Source organism: Rhamphochromis longiceps, linkage group LG23 (genome assembly GCF_057381845.1).
Source record: "Rhamphochromis longiceps isolate RC_006_pf linkage group LG23, R_longiceps_female_GT1.1, whole genome shotgun sequence".
NCBI classification, from domain to species: Eukaryota; Metazoa; Chordata; class Actinopteri; order Cichliformes; family Cichlidae; genus Rhamphochromis; species Rhamphochromis longiceps.
The window spans coordinates 46,413,395-46,429,683 of NC_140578.1; the positions used below are offsets into that span (position 1 = coordinate 46,413,395).

At 42.3% G+C, this 16,289-nt stretch overlaps 1 protein-coding gene across 3 annotated transcripts in view; it reads left to right on the forward strand.

Annotated features, from left to right (window-relative positions):
* The window catches only part of dmd (dystrophin), a 314,957-nt gene extending 298,917 nt beyond the window's left edge, over positions 1 to 16,040 (forward strand). Inside the window, exons 77-83 of one of the 3 annotated variants that reach the window (XM_085398705.1) lie at positions 2,376 to 2,441; positions 5,368 to 5,526; positions 6,324 to 6,567; positions 11,270 to 11,384; positions 11,620 to 11,709; positions 12,013 to 12,038; positions 15,784 to 15,922. In XM_085398705.1, the coding sequence (XP_085254831.1) occupies positions 2,376 to 2,441; positions 5,368 to 5,526; positions 6,324 to 6,567; positions 11,270 to 11,384; positions 11,620 to 11,709; positions 12,013 to 12,035 (697 nt within the window). In that variant the 3' untranslated portion in view covers positions 12,036 to 12,038; positions 15,784 to 15,922. Of the gene's footprint in view, positions 1 to 2,375; positions 2,442 to 5,367; positions 5,527 to 6,323; positions 6,568 to 11,269; positions 11,385 to 11,619; positions 11,710 to 12,012; positions 12,039 to 15,783 lie in introns of all 3 variants that reach the window. The other 2 variants (XM_085398703.1, XM_085398704.1) reach the window with 2 other exon arrangements.
* Positions 16,041 to 16,289: the final 249 nt, after the last annotated feature.

Consider the following 16,289-nt stretch of genomic DNA (forward strand, 5'->3'; position numbering starts at 1 on the left):
CTGATACACTGCTTATGCTGGATATCTATACTAAAAAGGACTGGTTAATGTGTTAGCAAATAAAGGATGCCATATATTTTAATGTAAAGGAAAAACGATCGACCTACAGAGGGCTGAATTGAAAGACACCCCAAAAATCGAGTGAACGAACGATGCAACAGGCTCGTCCATTGTGCCGATATTTCAGTGCAGCCGTTCAGAATGTGGAAGAGTAGTCTGTAAGCCCCCCGTGTGCCACTATAATCAGAGAACAGACGGTGTCCTGGGTGATCTCCTCCCAGATCTGGTCCAAGGCGTTACTGATTTTCCTGCACGAATGAAACCGAAACATAGTGTCCCAGAGCTGTTCCACTGGATTTAGGACAGGCGAGGGGCAGTCAGTGGTGTGGACCCTTTCATCCTACAGGAAGTACCTGCACACTACATGAGGCCAGGCGTTGTCACGCACTGGGAACGAACCCAGGACCACCTGCACCAGGATAGGATCTGATAATGGGTCCGAGGTTTTCGATCCGATGCCTAAGGGCAGTCACGGTGCTGTAGAGGTTCATTGTCCCTCCATGGATCGGCCTCCGCAGACCATCACTGATCCACCACAAACCCAAGCATGAACGATGTTACGGGCAGCGTGATGTTCTCTGCAGAACAGTCATTTTGACTCATGTGACTTGAAATTATTATTTTGGGGAAAAATGCTAAAGCAAAGCATTTTCTGTGCCCCTCCCCCACTGTGCTCATGCAGACATTTAGTCACAGAGGACAGTTTTTCCTGTCCTCACTGGATTGTGGGATTGCTGGAGCTTTCTCTCTTTCTGATGTAAGGTACCTTCACATACCTGTTGGCTCCACGTACATTCTGCACGTCCCACGAGCAGATGCTCAGTGATTTACACCTGAAACCTGCTGCCTTCTTTAGGTCCTAAATGTGTCACCTTCTCATCGACCTGGACCTGAAGAGTGATGACTTTTCACTGATGTAGTCACCAAACACGTCTCCTTTTCAAAGACGTGTCAATTTCATACAATAATGACTTTGTATTTAAGTTCAGGTCATGAGTCACTGCGAACAGTCCTTACAGCCCGGAGTCTTTGTGCTTTTAATGCCAAGTATGCTCAAGTTGTTTTCAGTTAGTCATGGTCTAACTAAGCTCACGATCAAGACTGAATCTGACTGAAGTACAAACTAAATCTACATCTCCATAAACTAATATTATATCCATGTAATACTCTCCAGTACTGGACTCTGGGCAAAGGCCATTAATATAGTCAGTTAGAACTTATTGCTTACATGTTAATTTAGTTTGCAGCTAACTGCTCCCACTAACCCACTGCTGAGGGACTAGAAGAAGTTAAATTAAACAATGACTCAATCAGGCAGCTGGTCAGTTGCATTTTAGTCAGTCGGGAGCTGTTGGCTTTCCTCTGGTGTGAGCCAAACGTTAAGCCAAGGCTAAGTATTTGATCTCTGCCAGGGTTCTGACACGTCTCACTGTTGCTTTAGGCTAACACAAACAAACCCTTCAGCCCAGCGCTTTCAGCCTGTTAGGCCCAGATCGGCACAGAAAACATCCAGCAGCTGATTAAAGCTGGTGGTAGGGTGCAGAAATAACATGGTTAAGCCTTTAGTGAGCTGATGGTTCCCAAGCCATGAGGTTATCTGTTAATTGTAACAACACCAGCCTTAGTCGTCAGTCTGTCACAGTCCGTCCGGAGAGGAGAGGAGGGGGAAGAATGGAATGTCAGTGTCAATGTTACAAATGTGTCTATTTAATCTATTAATGAAAGTTTCAAGAAATGACTTCTTCTACTCGTGTCCAGTCCCAGTTGATCAAAACGTTCATCACATGTCACACGTAACATGGTTACTATGCCAGAGGAGGGTCTTTCTTTGGGACGTTTGGCTTTTATTTCTCTGCAATGAGCTTGGGTGAAAGTCTTTAAGGCAGCACTATCCTTAGGAATATGTTGTTGTTCATTCTGAACATTTCTGTTAATACTTTTGTATGAAGTGGTCTGTACGTTGGAAACAGAAGGTCCTTGCAGTAAATGCTTAGCTTGGCATGGCTGAAGCTTTTCCCATGTGATATGCTGAAATCTGCTGGGCTCTGCCATTAATTCCCTGTAGCGTCTAACATTCATCTGCAAAGGACAAAATAATGACAACATATGGCAAACACTGGGGAAAAACAATGATATTTTATATTTTAAACCAGTTTCCCAGTAAAATGAGTTTTTCCCTGTCGAACTAAATGTTCTTGAGTACTCTGAAAACTCTCAGTGACATGAAAGGTTTAGCATTGTGTGTCCTTCTCATCTGCTAATTGTTCAACCATTTGGTTTGGGGACTGACTGTTCTGTTTCTTCCCCCTCTGCAGGTTAGCAGAAATGGAGAATCGTAATGGCTCTTATCTCACTGACAGTATCTCACCCAATGAGAGCATGTGAGAACCGCTTTTTGTCTGTGTCTTGTTCTGCCAAACCCTTCTCACTCACTTACTGCCTTGATGTCTGTGAACTGGCTCTGTCTTCTTTGTTTCCATTGGCTGGTTTTTGTATATGTCAGTGACTGTGCTGAGTTTCCTGGATCCAGGTGTTATTCTCGTGTGCATCATCACAGCCACACAAACGTAGCTGTAGTGCAGTTGGTGGGTTCGATGATCATGTTGTCCTGAGGGATATAATGTTTTTGTCTGTTATCATGATTCTTTCTCCTTCACAGTCCCGTCAGATTTCTTACCAAAAACAGCATCATCCCAACAACTTTCTAGACTTGAGTCTAAACAAATTGACTTATTTAAACAAAATAAACAGCAAGGCACAGAGAGAGGAGCAGACGGTCCGTCCACGTTGGCTGCCTTGCAGTCAAAATGAAGGCCTTGGCGTGCTTAATCATTACTCTTTTCCATTTCTGTTTACGTTTTATTAACTTACTGTTCTAGCAGTAAACTGTGCCCTACCTCCACAACCTCTACACAAGACATAAACATACCCACACTCTTAAATGTCCAAGTATGACAGGAGCATGTTTATGCATTAATACATCAGTAAAAGTTTGTATGTTTTCAAAGTCCTCACAGCAACGACAAAACTTGTAGTGGTTACTTTCTCTGCTCTGATTGGCAGGACTGAATATTCAAAAGTGGCTACATTTTAATGAGAAAGCTAAACGCAAAATCTTAAATGGTCAGTTGCCCCAATATGTGGTGACAGTAGCCACCTCAGGAAATATAGATCCAGCACATAGTGTTATAATATTCAGCCAAACAAGTCCTGAAAGAGGTCAATGGCACCAGGATGGCATCAGCTACAGCAGCGGTGCCTTTGTGTCACGGACAGTTTAATGTCAGAAGATATTTTCACGGCCTTTAAGGCGTGGCGCACGATCGCACCAAAATAAAACTATACGACCGAGACAGAAACTGGTATTTTGTAAATATAATAATAAACGTGAATTCACTGTGTAACTGTGTAACTTTATTAGCAGCGTCCTCTAGAAATGCACCAACAACACTGAGAGTAACATCCTCCTCTCTGCCCCTTAATGCTCTGTGGTCGCTATGGTAACATGTAAAAATGTCTTTCAAAATAAGATGCACAAACTACAACACGGGAAAAGACCCGGGGGAACCGAGTTAACGATTAAAACCCTGAAAACGATAAATTTCACACCCGAGCCTCGACTCTCACAGCCTGGTACCAAACGACTAGCAGACCGTGGCCCGGGGGTCGGGGACCGCTGGGCTACAGGTTCCTCTTTCTTCCAAATACAAACACACGTACAGTGAAATCAAAGAGGCAGGGTCATAATGAAGACTTATAAAGCACTTTTCTACTTGATCTGAGAACTCAAAGTGCTTTACACAACTTGTACATTCACACAAGCACTTTTTGCTGTGCTATTCAATTACACAACCACAGGGGCTCATGAGGCTATGTTTAAGTTTGGAGGTAGCAAAAGGGTGAGAAACAACAGATAAATGATGTTGTGTTGATTGTGGTTATTCTTTCTGAATAACTGATACTGCTATAACTATATTGACACAGAGGCACAGTATTAAACACCCTCACACCTGTTTAGCATAAAGCTTAGAATCAGATCACAGATCACCTGTAGCATTAAAGCTGGTGTGTGTGTGTGTGTGTGTGTGTGTGTGTGGGGTGGGGGGGGGGGAAACCAGCCATTTTTAAAGGTAACTAAGCAGAGGTGGGAAGTTACAAAGTACAAATATTTTGTTACTGTATTTGAATAGAATTTTCAGATTTCTGTACTTTTCTTGAGTATTTATTTTTCTGACAGCTTTTGGCTTTTACTCCCCACATTTGCATTTTTACTTTTGGTTCAGTGGCATCAGTTAGTGTTTATACTCGGGGGGTTAAAGAGGGGCGGAACGAATGCTGCACTCGAGCATAAAGGCAGTAAAGTCTGTTAAACCTTTAGATCATTTCTATTAGTTTAACAGACATCAGGAAATAAAGAGTTTGGCACAGAGTGTGTTGCTAGCTAGAAGTCCAGATTTCCAGGGAGAATAAAGAAAAGGATGTGAGATGATTTCACTTGGAGATGAAGATGTATGGAAGACAGGACAGGCAGAAGAAGAGAAGTTAGGTGGTTTTACCTGGTACCAGATTTAAAGCTAAGGACTACTCAGTATAGGATAACTTATTGTTCCTTTTGTGCGTCTTTACCTTACCTGTTGTAACAATAATGGAACAATAGTCTTGTTCTAGTAGTGTTCTTACCTTTGAAAGTGGGCTTTAACCACTTTCAAAAAAAAAGTTGCAGCCCTGTTAGTTCCTTGACAAACACCAACATTTAAAAGTAGTCCAGCACACATGGAAATTGAACTAAGGCTAAGTTCAAAAACGGCTTCGGGCTTCACATCCACATAAAGTGCAATATGGAGTTTGGTTGATGAGGTGTGGTCCATGAATAAAAAGTTTAAAGACAGCTGAGAGTCCACTTTACCCGAAGTGGATTTCACTTTCAAATCAGCAGTCATGTTGAAGGTGAAGCACATATCCCATAATATTCATGGTAGCAGTGCAGTGAGCGCCATAGCTAAAAACCTGACCTATTTAAATGCTCCTGAATCTTCAGGCCACAGAACTCATTGCTCAGAGCTGGCAGCGTGTGACCAGTCCAGTGTTCCTGACAGGAGATCGCTCTGGCCCTCTCTCTGTCTCCATGCGCTTCATGTTTCTTTCTTTTGTGGTGCTGTTGTGTTTAGCTGCTGCTCTTTCATTCAATTGCTTTTCTTTTTCCTTCATTTTCCGTGCGTGTGTGTGTCTGTGTGTACGTGCACTGGCATCTCTGTTGCTATGTGTGTGCATCATTGGTGGGTATGTTTGACGTGTGTGTGTCTGCAGCGATGACGAGCACATGTTGATCCAGCACTACTGCCAGTCTCTGAACCAAGGCTCTCCTCTCAGCCAGCCCCGCAGCCCCGCCCAGATCCTCATCTCCATGGAGACAGAGGAGAAGGGAGAGCTGGAGAGGGTCCTTAATGACCTGGAGCAGGAGAACAGGTCAGTGGATCCTGTTACTGTGCCTCACACTCCAGTCTACACAACTCAGCTTTGAATCTGAAAGCGGTCACATGACACATTTAACGGACTTTAGATTTGACCACAAGGGTTGACTAGAAAATCCAGATCTAGTCAGGGGACAAAACAACAAGTAACTGTCCCTGACGAGCATTAAGAACTGTTTCTTGGGTTTTTTCTTTTTGCTTTGCTCCAAAACTTAACCTTTGCTGCCTGAATCATCATCCTGTCTCTTTAACTTTATTTAAACTGAACTAACGCGCCATAAGTCATACGTAATGTAAATATGACCAATTATACAATGATGGCACAACTTTAAATCATTCATGAACACTAAGAAATGATTCAAGTCTTCTGTCGGTTGAAAGGACAGTCTGTAAAATGCGATGCCCACATCATACTCATTTATTCCTTTTCCACAGCAGACACAAGTGTGGCTTCATTTATAATAAGATTGTGATACATCTTATTTTTATTAAAATAAAAATAAGAAGTCTTGTTCTTTTGCTTCTGCCTTCACCTCGCTAGCTTTAACAAATCGTTCCCATAGCTTCATGGTATGGCTCATCAACTCATCCTCTGTACCTACTATAGCTCTGCACATCACCCTTGTTCTTGAAATTGCTTCCTTTTCCATTGCTCAGGCTTCGTCTTACTCTTCAGGATTGTGTTAAATAATCTGGTTGAAAGGTTCACTGCCCTCATTCGAATCCATCTGTTCCTGGCCCACTACCAGAGCTTGTAGTAGGAAGTGACCTCATTTCTGTTCATCTGTGCAGGAAACTGCAAGCAGAGTACGACCGTCTGAAGAAGACACACGACAGAAAGGGTCTTTCCCCACTGCCATCGCCCCCGGAGATGCTACCAGTGTCACCACAGTGCACACGTGATGCTGAGCTTATCGCTGAGGCTAAGTTGCTACGGCAACATAAAGGCCGTCTAGAGGCCCGGATGCAGATACTGGAGGACCACAACAAACAGCTGGAGTCCCAGCTTCACAGACTGAGACAGCTCCTGGAGCAGGTATGCACACACTCCAGTTCACGCATCCTGATTTTACTTTAACCACACTCCAAGTTCCACATTTCTGTGTTACCATTCTCTACCCAGTGGTGTTGGGTTCTGGGTCGGCCCAAGTTTACGTTCCAGTGGATAAAAAGGAAGTCAAGGAAATGGTCGGGTGTGTAGGACGAGTATGGAAATAATGCTCTGCATCTGGCTGTGATGCAGGGTTGCCTTCACAATGTCAGAGTCCTTCTCACAGAGTCCAACATTGATGCTGAGACTGTCGAACTCGGCAGTCAGTCACCACCGCATTATGTGCCATAAAGGCAAAGAAAATGCTGCTGCCATTTTTGAGTTGTTCCTCCAGCGTAGGGCTGGGCCATATTATACCGTTCACGGTAATACCGGTATAATGTTAGGCAACGATAGGAAAATGAAATATCGCGATAGAATGGGAGTAAAACGCGCATGCGCAGTGCCTTTGTTTTCATACGCACATGGCCGATTGTTGAGTGAAACAGATGAACCAGAATTGGTTTGTAAAAATGGTGCAACTTCAGTGATGTGGAACTGGTTTGGTGTTTGTCCGTCAGATACACAACAAAGCACATTTTTTTGCAGAACATGCAAGCGGCCGTCGTTATTGTCGTATTTGTCGGACTAAGATGCCCTTAAATCTGGGAGTAATCTGGGTCCTAAACTCCGTATGCTTCAGGTCAAACGAACACTGCAGCATCACTTAGAGTTAAAAACTGTCTAAATTCTTTCATCTTTAATAAAACGATCAGCATTGCTGCTTTACCAGGTGTAACTATGAAGTTTAACTTCCAGGCATCCATGAAAACAAAATGTATTACATTTAACGGAGTTAGAAGCTAGCAGGAAGCTAGCGGAAGTTAGCTCGCTAGTTTCGCTAGTTACCTAAGCATGATATAGCATGTTCTGACTGAGAGATTTCTGAAAAAAATCAAACGTACAGCTCTGCTATCACTTCCAACATAAATGAAGACAGAAAACTAAACAGCAGTGACGTTTGTAGGGTTACTGAAGTTGGGCTAGCTGGTATACAATGATGTGCTACGTGATCGCTAGCGACACAGCTATGTTAGCATAACATAAACAGTGAAGCTGGAGGACGAACACTAACACTTTTCCACTTATAAAAGTTAACGTGAAGGTTCTTCATGGTTAGAGACAAATGCAATCGCATGGCAGGATGCTGTAAACGGACCAAACTTCAGTCAGGAGAACAACTGAGATAATCCATCCACAATACGAGGTTAGTCATTAATATACTGCAACAACATGGGAATAGAGCAGCTGCCAGAGAATTCAACATTAATGAATCAATGGTACAGAAGTGGAGGAAGCAAGAAGAATGAGTTTAATAAAGTTTGATTTATCTGACTGCTTTGTTTCGCTTAATGTGCCTTATAATCCCGTGCACCTTATGGTCCGAAAAATACGTACTGCACACTGCAGTTTAATGTTGCAAAGCACCTCTTTTTAACTTCAGTGGATATTATACATGGTTATGCTCAGGATATGTCAGCCCATTTCTACTGGAAATGCCTTTTGGTTAAACTTTCAGCAAGGAATTTGCATTTGCACTGTTACATTTTTATAAAGCTTTAATGTACATAAAAACCAGCTTCTTGTTTAAGTGAAAATAAATGGAAGGTTGTCTTTTTGCGCTAGTAATGTTGTGGAGTTGTATTTTGTCTCGCATCAATTATATCGTCAGTTATATCATTATCGCAAATTTTCAAATATATATCGTGATAAATATTTTTGGCCATATCGCCCTGCTCTACTCCAGCGTATGCCTGAATATCCTCTGGACAAAGCTGACAGCAGAGGGAACACAGTTCTACTCCTGGCCTATGTGAAGGCAAACGCAAGCCTGTGCTGTTGTGAGGGGCGGGGCTCACCTGGGAGTAATCAGGGTATCATATTTCAGCCACCAGGTTGCATCCAAGCAGTTGCCTTCTAGTTATGCTTTGCAAAGAGAGCCCATAAAAACATCGCTGCCGCCACTGTGGGCGTCTACTGTGCCACAAGTGCTCATCAAGTTTGATCTGAACAAGCCGGTGAGAGTGTGCGACATCTGCGTGTGTCAGAACGCTGTGGTATGGATGTCTTTCGACCTCTGGCAATTATTCAAGCACGCCAGGCGAAGGGACATCAGTAGCAGGACATGTTAGCAAGAGAATCGCAGACATTTACAGACCATTATCTCTATACTGTTCCAGTTTCTGAAAACTATTAATCTTTGTGTTTGTGTTTTTTGGAATGGTGTCTGTCATCCAAACGGTTCAGTTTCGGTCTGACCAGACTGTGTTCTCGCAGTATTTCACAGGCTTGTCTAAATGTTGTTTAGCAAACATGGACTCCTGCATTTTAGACATTCATCCAGCTGATGGCTTTCTGGGGGCAAATGAATAAAATAAATTAAAATCAATCATTCTGAGACCCAAACTCTTTACCTGAGGGGATACTGTACAGTTTTTGACTTTGGATCTCTTATCTTGTATATCGTATTGTCTACTTGCTGTTTATTGAGGTTTTCTTGCTAATAGTTTGACTGATTTATGGCCTGATTCATAAACTTTTTGTTTTGTGAATACCATCGTTTTACCATTTCCTGTGAGTATAGTGTATTTATGTTTTGTAATCAGGGTTTGGTTCTTTCCTTCCTTGCGCTGCGTTTTAAGCTCTATTAATCTTGATTGTTCTGCCTTCCTTTTATATGCGTTTTTTTTTTTTTGTTTGGGTTCTCACCAGTTTGAACAATGCTTGAAAGAGGAGCATGATCAGATAAATCAATAGAACCACTGGATATTCTGTGGCGCTCTCCTTTTAGCACAAAGAAATAGGGTTAGGGGTTAGGGATAGGGTTGCCAAGTCCAAGAAGACCATTAAAAGGATCGATCCTTTCAGTAAATTTAAAGTTTCCAGCACGGTGGCACGGTGGTTAGCACTGTTGCCTCACAGCAAGAAGGTCCTGAGTTCAGTTCCACCATCAGGCCGTGGTCTTTCTGTGTGGAGTTTGCATGTTCTCCCCGTGTTTGCGTGGGTTCCCTCCGGGTACTCCAGCTTCCTCCCACCGTCCAAAGACATGCAGCTTGTGGGGATAGGTTAATTGAGTAATCCAAATTGTCCATGGAGGAATGAATGTGAGCATGAATGGTTGTCTGTCCCTGTGTGTTGGCCCTGCGACAGACTGGCGACCAGTCCAGGGTGTACCCCGCCTCTGGCCCTATGACCGCTGGGATAGGCTCCAGCACCCCCCGCGACCCTGAAAAGGAGAAGCGGAAGCGAATGGATGGATGAAAATTTATTGTTGTTTTGAATTTTCAAATCCATATAAATTGGACTATGTTCAGAGACATCTAATGTCCTAATTCTTCATGAGCTTGTATCTCTATACTGCATAATATCCTTATTAAACATAAAAAGTCTTAAGTAGGATGAGTGAGATGTTGAGACAAAAGGACAATCTCTAACTTTTGGATGTCTGCTAATTTTTTCCATACAGTGAGCTCCTGTTTTTTAATTCAATTCTGAAAGCGCTTTCTGTCTCACATTCACACAGTATCTTGCCCAAGGATATTTGGCATATCTCTATATTTCCAAGTGGAAATGCAAATCTTCTTGATTCCATACTCTAACACGGCAAAAATGAGCAGCGAAAAAGCCAAAAAACACAAACCCAATCTGCAGGTTCACAGTTTGGGGAGCGGATAATCCTTCTGGCATCTCTGCTGGAATATTTTAACTGAACATCTTATGCCTGATCTTTTCATCTCGCAGTAGATGAAGGGAAAAAACTTTTTTCTTCTTCACCTAACTTTTATATCTGGTCTTTCTACCCTCCCTCTGTTTCTGGGCGTCACATCTTCTGAGAGGCATCTGGCCACACCCACTGAGACATCCAATCACGTTGTTGCGCTGAATTGCAAAGACACGAAGTTGAACGCAATAGATGTTAACCCATCTGTTCCCTTCTGGTCAGCTGACTTAGTCTCCAGCTTTCCTTTGAAGTTCAGTAAACTCTGGTGTGGTTTCTTCTTTTCTCTGCTTCTGAAGCTCACTCTTCTCCTTGGTCCACTCTTCTTCCACTCTGTTTTTATTTCTTCTTTACTTGCTTGGATCTAATCACCATTTTCTTGATGGAAACCCTCAGCAGGTGAAGGTGTTTCTGAATATTTCTTATTGTTTGTATTTGGAAAAACTAAGGCCCACACATGTATGCTAGCCTATTGTTAGTCCTTGTTAGGTAGTATTCCCTAAGATGTTTAGGAATACTACCTAACAAGGTAAAAGACAGTTAAACTTTACTGGATTTGATCAAGTGAGTTTAGACTATTCTTCAATATCTACTGATGATAAAATGCTCTTAAGCTGGGCGTCAATTCCAAGTAGCACAAGATACTGATGGTCTCTGATTTTCATCAGTGAGCAAAGAGCTGAGAATAAGCAGGGTGCACGCGTCTCTGCTCTGTCGTATTACTGCCAGTTTCTTGTTTTGTTTGTGTTGTACTCGACATATTGGGTTTTTTTAATCTTTATCTCTTTATAGAAAAAAACCTACGTTACCTCAACTTGCACGTTATTTTATACTGTAAATGTATCTGTATTTATGACTGACTCTAAGCTCTGCACAACAGTGTACAAACAGCAAATAAAAGATGCTGTCCTTATGTCATGTGTGCCTCAGACGGATTCCAAGGTAAACGGCACAGCTCTGTCCTCGCCATCCACCTCCTCTCAGCGTTCCGACTCCTCTCTCCCTCTGCTGCGTGTGGCTGCCAGCCAAACTACTGATACAATGGGTAAAAACACCCACACATCCATTTATATTCTTTAATTTGCATCCACCCTTTGTGACGCATAGACGATATAAATAGATTTCTAGTACCTGTAGATGTACCTTGGACATCGGTTTACATGAGACAACACACACGCTAAAGACTTGCATGTGTGTTTCATGCTGTGTGTGTGCGTACGTGTGTTCGGGTCAGTACTCGTCCAACTATCCTTAAACGCTTTGTTTCTTTTCTGTTTCAGGTGATGATGAGCTGTCCAGCCCATCCCAAGATGCAGCTGGGCTGGAGGAAGTGATGGAACAGCTCAACAACTCTTTCCCTCAAAGTCAGGGTATGAAATAATTCACCTCTTCTGCAGCAAGATGCCTCCTTTTACTGAAACTAAACTGAGCATCTCATTTATATGAATAACTATGCTGTGATTGATGTAGTGCTCAGGTTATGGGTTTCAAACACTCTTCTGCTTTGTTGAAGAGTTCCTTTCAATTACATACTTATATCAAACTTTATCATAGCTGTAATTCATCATTTCGGTGTCACCTTCAAGCGTCTTTCTTCCTCTCTGTTACCAACACAAGATGATTTTACCTTCTTTCTTGTCTTTTCTTTCTTTCCTCCTTTTTACATGAGCTAGAAGGGAGAAAGGCACACCCATGAGAGGTTAGTGGCTTACCTTCCTCTTTCCTTCCCCACTCTACTGTTGCACGCTTCTGTTACTGCTGTATCAGTACCATGTTTGCAACACTTTTTGCCCTAAAAAATTATGGTTTAAATATCATCTGGAACAGAGCCGAGCTCTTAATAGAAGTCTAACAGCTGAAGAAATTATTCGGAAATTTGGGCATATTATGGCAGAGTGGAGATGACATGGTGCAGTGATGCTGTGGGAAAATGTAAATATCTATCCTCTTTTGCTTTTGCTTTCATTTCCTTCCCCCCTTTTCTGTCGCACCACAGCAGTGCTGGACTGGTAATCTGGCATACTGGGCCACTGGCCCTACAAGCACTGACAATGAAAATGAACTAATGAGTACAACCAGCCCTTTCTCTACCTTCGCTGTGCACTCACGCGCCTTGTAGAACAGAGAAAAAGAAAACTGCAGCAAAATGTCGAATTAACCAACATCTTAGCTGTCAGGGCTGCTGATGCACCGCCAACAGGAAGCTACTGTTGCTTAGGCTCTGGGGTTCAACTTCTGACCAGTATGTAGTCAGGGTCTGTATTTTCTGCACTATAAGGCGCACTTAAAATCCTTTCATTTTCTCAAAAATCAGCAGTGCTCCTTATGTATGAATTCTGGTTGTGCTTACTGACCTGGAACCGATTTTATGTGCACGGCACTCAGAAATCTGTCAAAATGTTTTAGTACGACTTTGCTAAGCTACGAAGCCGCACCGCTGGATGGATTGTTGGAGCATTACGGCTACCGTAGTCAAGAGCCTCACGGAGGAATCTGGGTCCTAAACTCCGTCTGTTTCATGTCCCAAAGCCAAACGAACACTCGGCATCACTGAGAGTTACAAAACTGTCTAAATTCTTTCATCTTTAATAAAATGATCAGCGTTGCTGCTTTACCAGGTGTAACAATTAAGTTGTACATGCAGGCATCCATGAAAACAGAGTTTATTAAATTTAACGGAGTTACCAGTTAGCAGGAAGTTAGCTCGCTAGTTTCCACCTAAACATGATATAGCATGTTCTGACTGAGAGATTTCTGAACAATTAAAACATACAGCTCTGCTATCACTTCCAACATAAATGAAGACAGGAAACTAAACAGCAGTGACGTTTGTAGGGTTACTGAAGTTGGGCTAGCTGGTATATAATGATGTGCTACGTGATCGTAGCGACACAGCTATGTTAGCATAGCATAAACACAGCGAAGCTGGAGGATGAACGCTAACTTTTTTCCACTCGATAAAAGTTAACGTGAAGGTTCCCGATGGTTAGAGACAAATGCAATCGCATGGCAGGATGCTGTAAACGGACCAAACGTCAGTCAGGAAAATAACTGAGATAATCCATCCACAATAGAAGGTTAGTCATTAATATACTGCAACAACATGGGAATAGAGCAGCTGCCAGAGAATTTAACATTAATGAATCAATGGTACAGAAGTGGAGGAAGCAAGAAGAATGAGTTTAATAAAGTTTGATTTATCTGACTGTTTTGTTTCGCTAATGCGCCTGATAATCCGGTGAGCCTTATTTATGTGAACAGACCCGTTCATCGACAGTGCGCCTTATGGTCCGAAAAATACCGTGTCAGGTGTGACAGAACCAGGACACACTGGCTACTGGAACAAGAAGGCACAGTAGACAAGGAATGTCTTCTGTCTTTCTCCCCTCACCCCAACCGGTTGCGGCAGATGGCCCCGCCCCTCCCTGAGCCTGTTCCTGCTGGAGGGAGTTTTTCCTTCTCTCTGTCACCAGAGTGCTTAAGGGGGTCATATGATTGTTGGGTCCATATGTATTGTTGTAGGGTCTACCTTACAATATAAAGCGCCTTGAGGCGACTGTTGTTGTGAATTGGCGCTGTACATAAAATGTAATTGAACTGAATGAGAATATGGGGCTTTTTGAATGCTACTAACAAGTAATTCCAGCGACAGAGATACATGAAGAGGATATGGGATCTATGGAGTCTTGGAAATCCAACATTTACACTTCTGGTGAAACAACTAGTAGCTTTGTTCCAACATCTGGAAGAAGTAACTACTATCACAACTAGAGATCGACGAGGTACAAAACAAATGCTACAGCAAGGTGGAGCCAGGACATTAGGTCATTGGTGAGATGTCATTATCCCCACCCTCCATGATTGGGTACCAAGCACCACAACTGATGTGTTAATAGCACTGAGTGTGAGCTGTGACTGTTAATCATAAGCATAGAAAAAAAAAAGTGCTTTTTTGAATGAGACATGAGCATAAAACCCTCTTAAGTTCTGCACGAGAGTAGAAAATGTACTAATCATGGCAGCACAGGAACACGTGCCAAGTGCAAGTGGCTGTCCCAGTGCGTGTCCCAGTCCAGCCTGCACCATGGCGCCTGTTTTCACGATAGGCAGTGGAATTAGTGCTCCAATGTAAAGTCGGTGCTATGTGTTTACGTAATGGCTGCATATACAAGATGACACTGTGACTGTTACTGCTTTGTTGCAGCCTTTTAGCAGCTTCAGTTTGTTAATTGATTTGTTTAAGAACTGAAACTTGTGGGTTTAGAATCTGATTGAGTTTCCAGTGTGGTGGCCTCAGTGCCTCTGTGGAGGTCATGGGAGCTTTAAAAATGTGCTGTATCGCTTATCAGTTAGTTTGTTTTCAAACATGCACATGTTCAGATGTGTTTTTCAGACACATGCCTCTCCATTTTCAGATGAGATCATTAAAGTTGGTGCATTGAGCTGTATATTTAGTACACTTAATAAACGGGTTCAAAAATTTGTACGATTTAATTCATCCTTTTTTTTCGACCTCTCGTAACCTCATAAATTCAGGAGCTAGCAACATAAATGTTCCACATTTTGTCAGGTTACAGCCTTGTTCCAAAATGGATTAAATTCATTTTTCATCTCAAAATTCACACACAATAGCCCATAATGACAAGGTGAAAACTGTAAGTGTTGAAGCACCACTTCAAGCAATTACAGGCTTTTTAAGTATGATGGGCTCAGGCTCCAACTGTTTGAATGGGGAGCATTAGTACACAGACATTTTCAGATCTCTTCAGAGTTTGGAGCCAGAGCCCAGACTTGAACCAAAGTCTGGGCTCTGGCTGGGTTAGTGACTCAAAAACGTTCACAGAGTGGTCCTGAAGCCACTGTTGTCATCTTGAACTGGGGCAAAGGTTCATTTTCCAACAGGAAAAGGTCCAGACCGCACTGGTGCAAGTTATCATCAAGGACCCAACTAGTTTCCTGAGCGCATTTTTGAGTGTCATAGGAAAAGCTGTGAATATTTTTGTACGTGTTATTTACATGCAAGAATTTCAAACTTTTTTCACTTTGTCATAATATTATATTATATATTATATTATTTGTGTGCAGAATTTTGAGGTGAAAAATTGATTGAACAAGGTCATGCCAGGAAACAACGCAGAAACGTATTTCTGCCAGCTCCCGTTTAGTCACACGACTCTGCTTCTATCCCTTCTTTGCTGAATTATACAGAGTTTAGTGTTTACATTGTGATATTGGCTGTAACTTTGATATGCTGCAGGTCTTAACAGAGCTTTAAATGTTTTCAACATTTTGAGCCCTCATTATTTCATAAATATGTGAAAAGTTCACAAAAAAATGAAAATCATAGCACAAAGAAAACGTTTTTCATGTGCAGATATGCTAAAATTCTTGTGCAAGCGGGGTTTAGGTGAAATCTTCCATAAGTGTGTTCTTCCTCCCCTCAGGTCCCAGCATTGGCAGTTTGTTTCACATGGCTGACGATCTGGGCCGTGCCATGGAGTCACTGGTCAGTGTGATGACGGACGAACGGAGCACCAAACAGCACGAGGCCCTGCACTTCTGATCCTGCCTTTAATCTTCAGCCCCAACTCCCCCCTCTCCTCCATCCCTCCCTACTTTCCTACCTATCGCATGCTTTTCTAGTCAAAACAACTGGATTGGAAACAGTTTACAAAGAGAATATATATATAACATTTATTTTTGTGAAAGATTAAAGTTCCAGCAAGGTCTCATCAAAAAAGTACATGTAGATTTCAGTAGTTTCTTAAAATGTCCTAAAGTTGTTTTATTATGAAGAGAGGCTGTTTTGGGGTTTTGTTTTTGTTTTTTAACTTCTATGCAATTGTACAAAACAACAATGGGGCTCTGGGCTGGGGTCGAGATACGAAGAAGCATGGTCATATATTTGCCATCTCTTTGTAACTGGGGGAACGACATATTTGTATCAAAA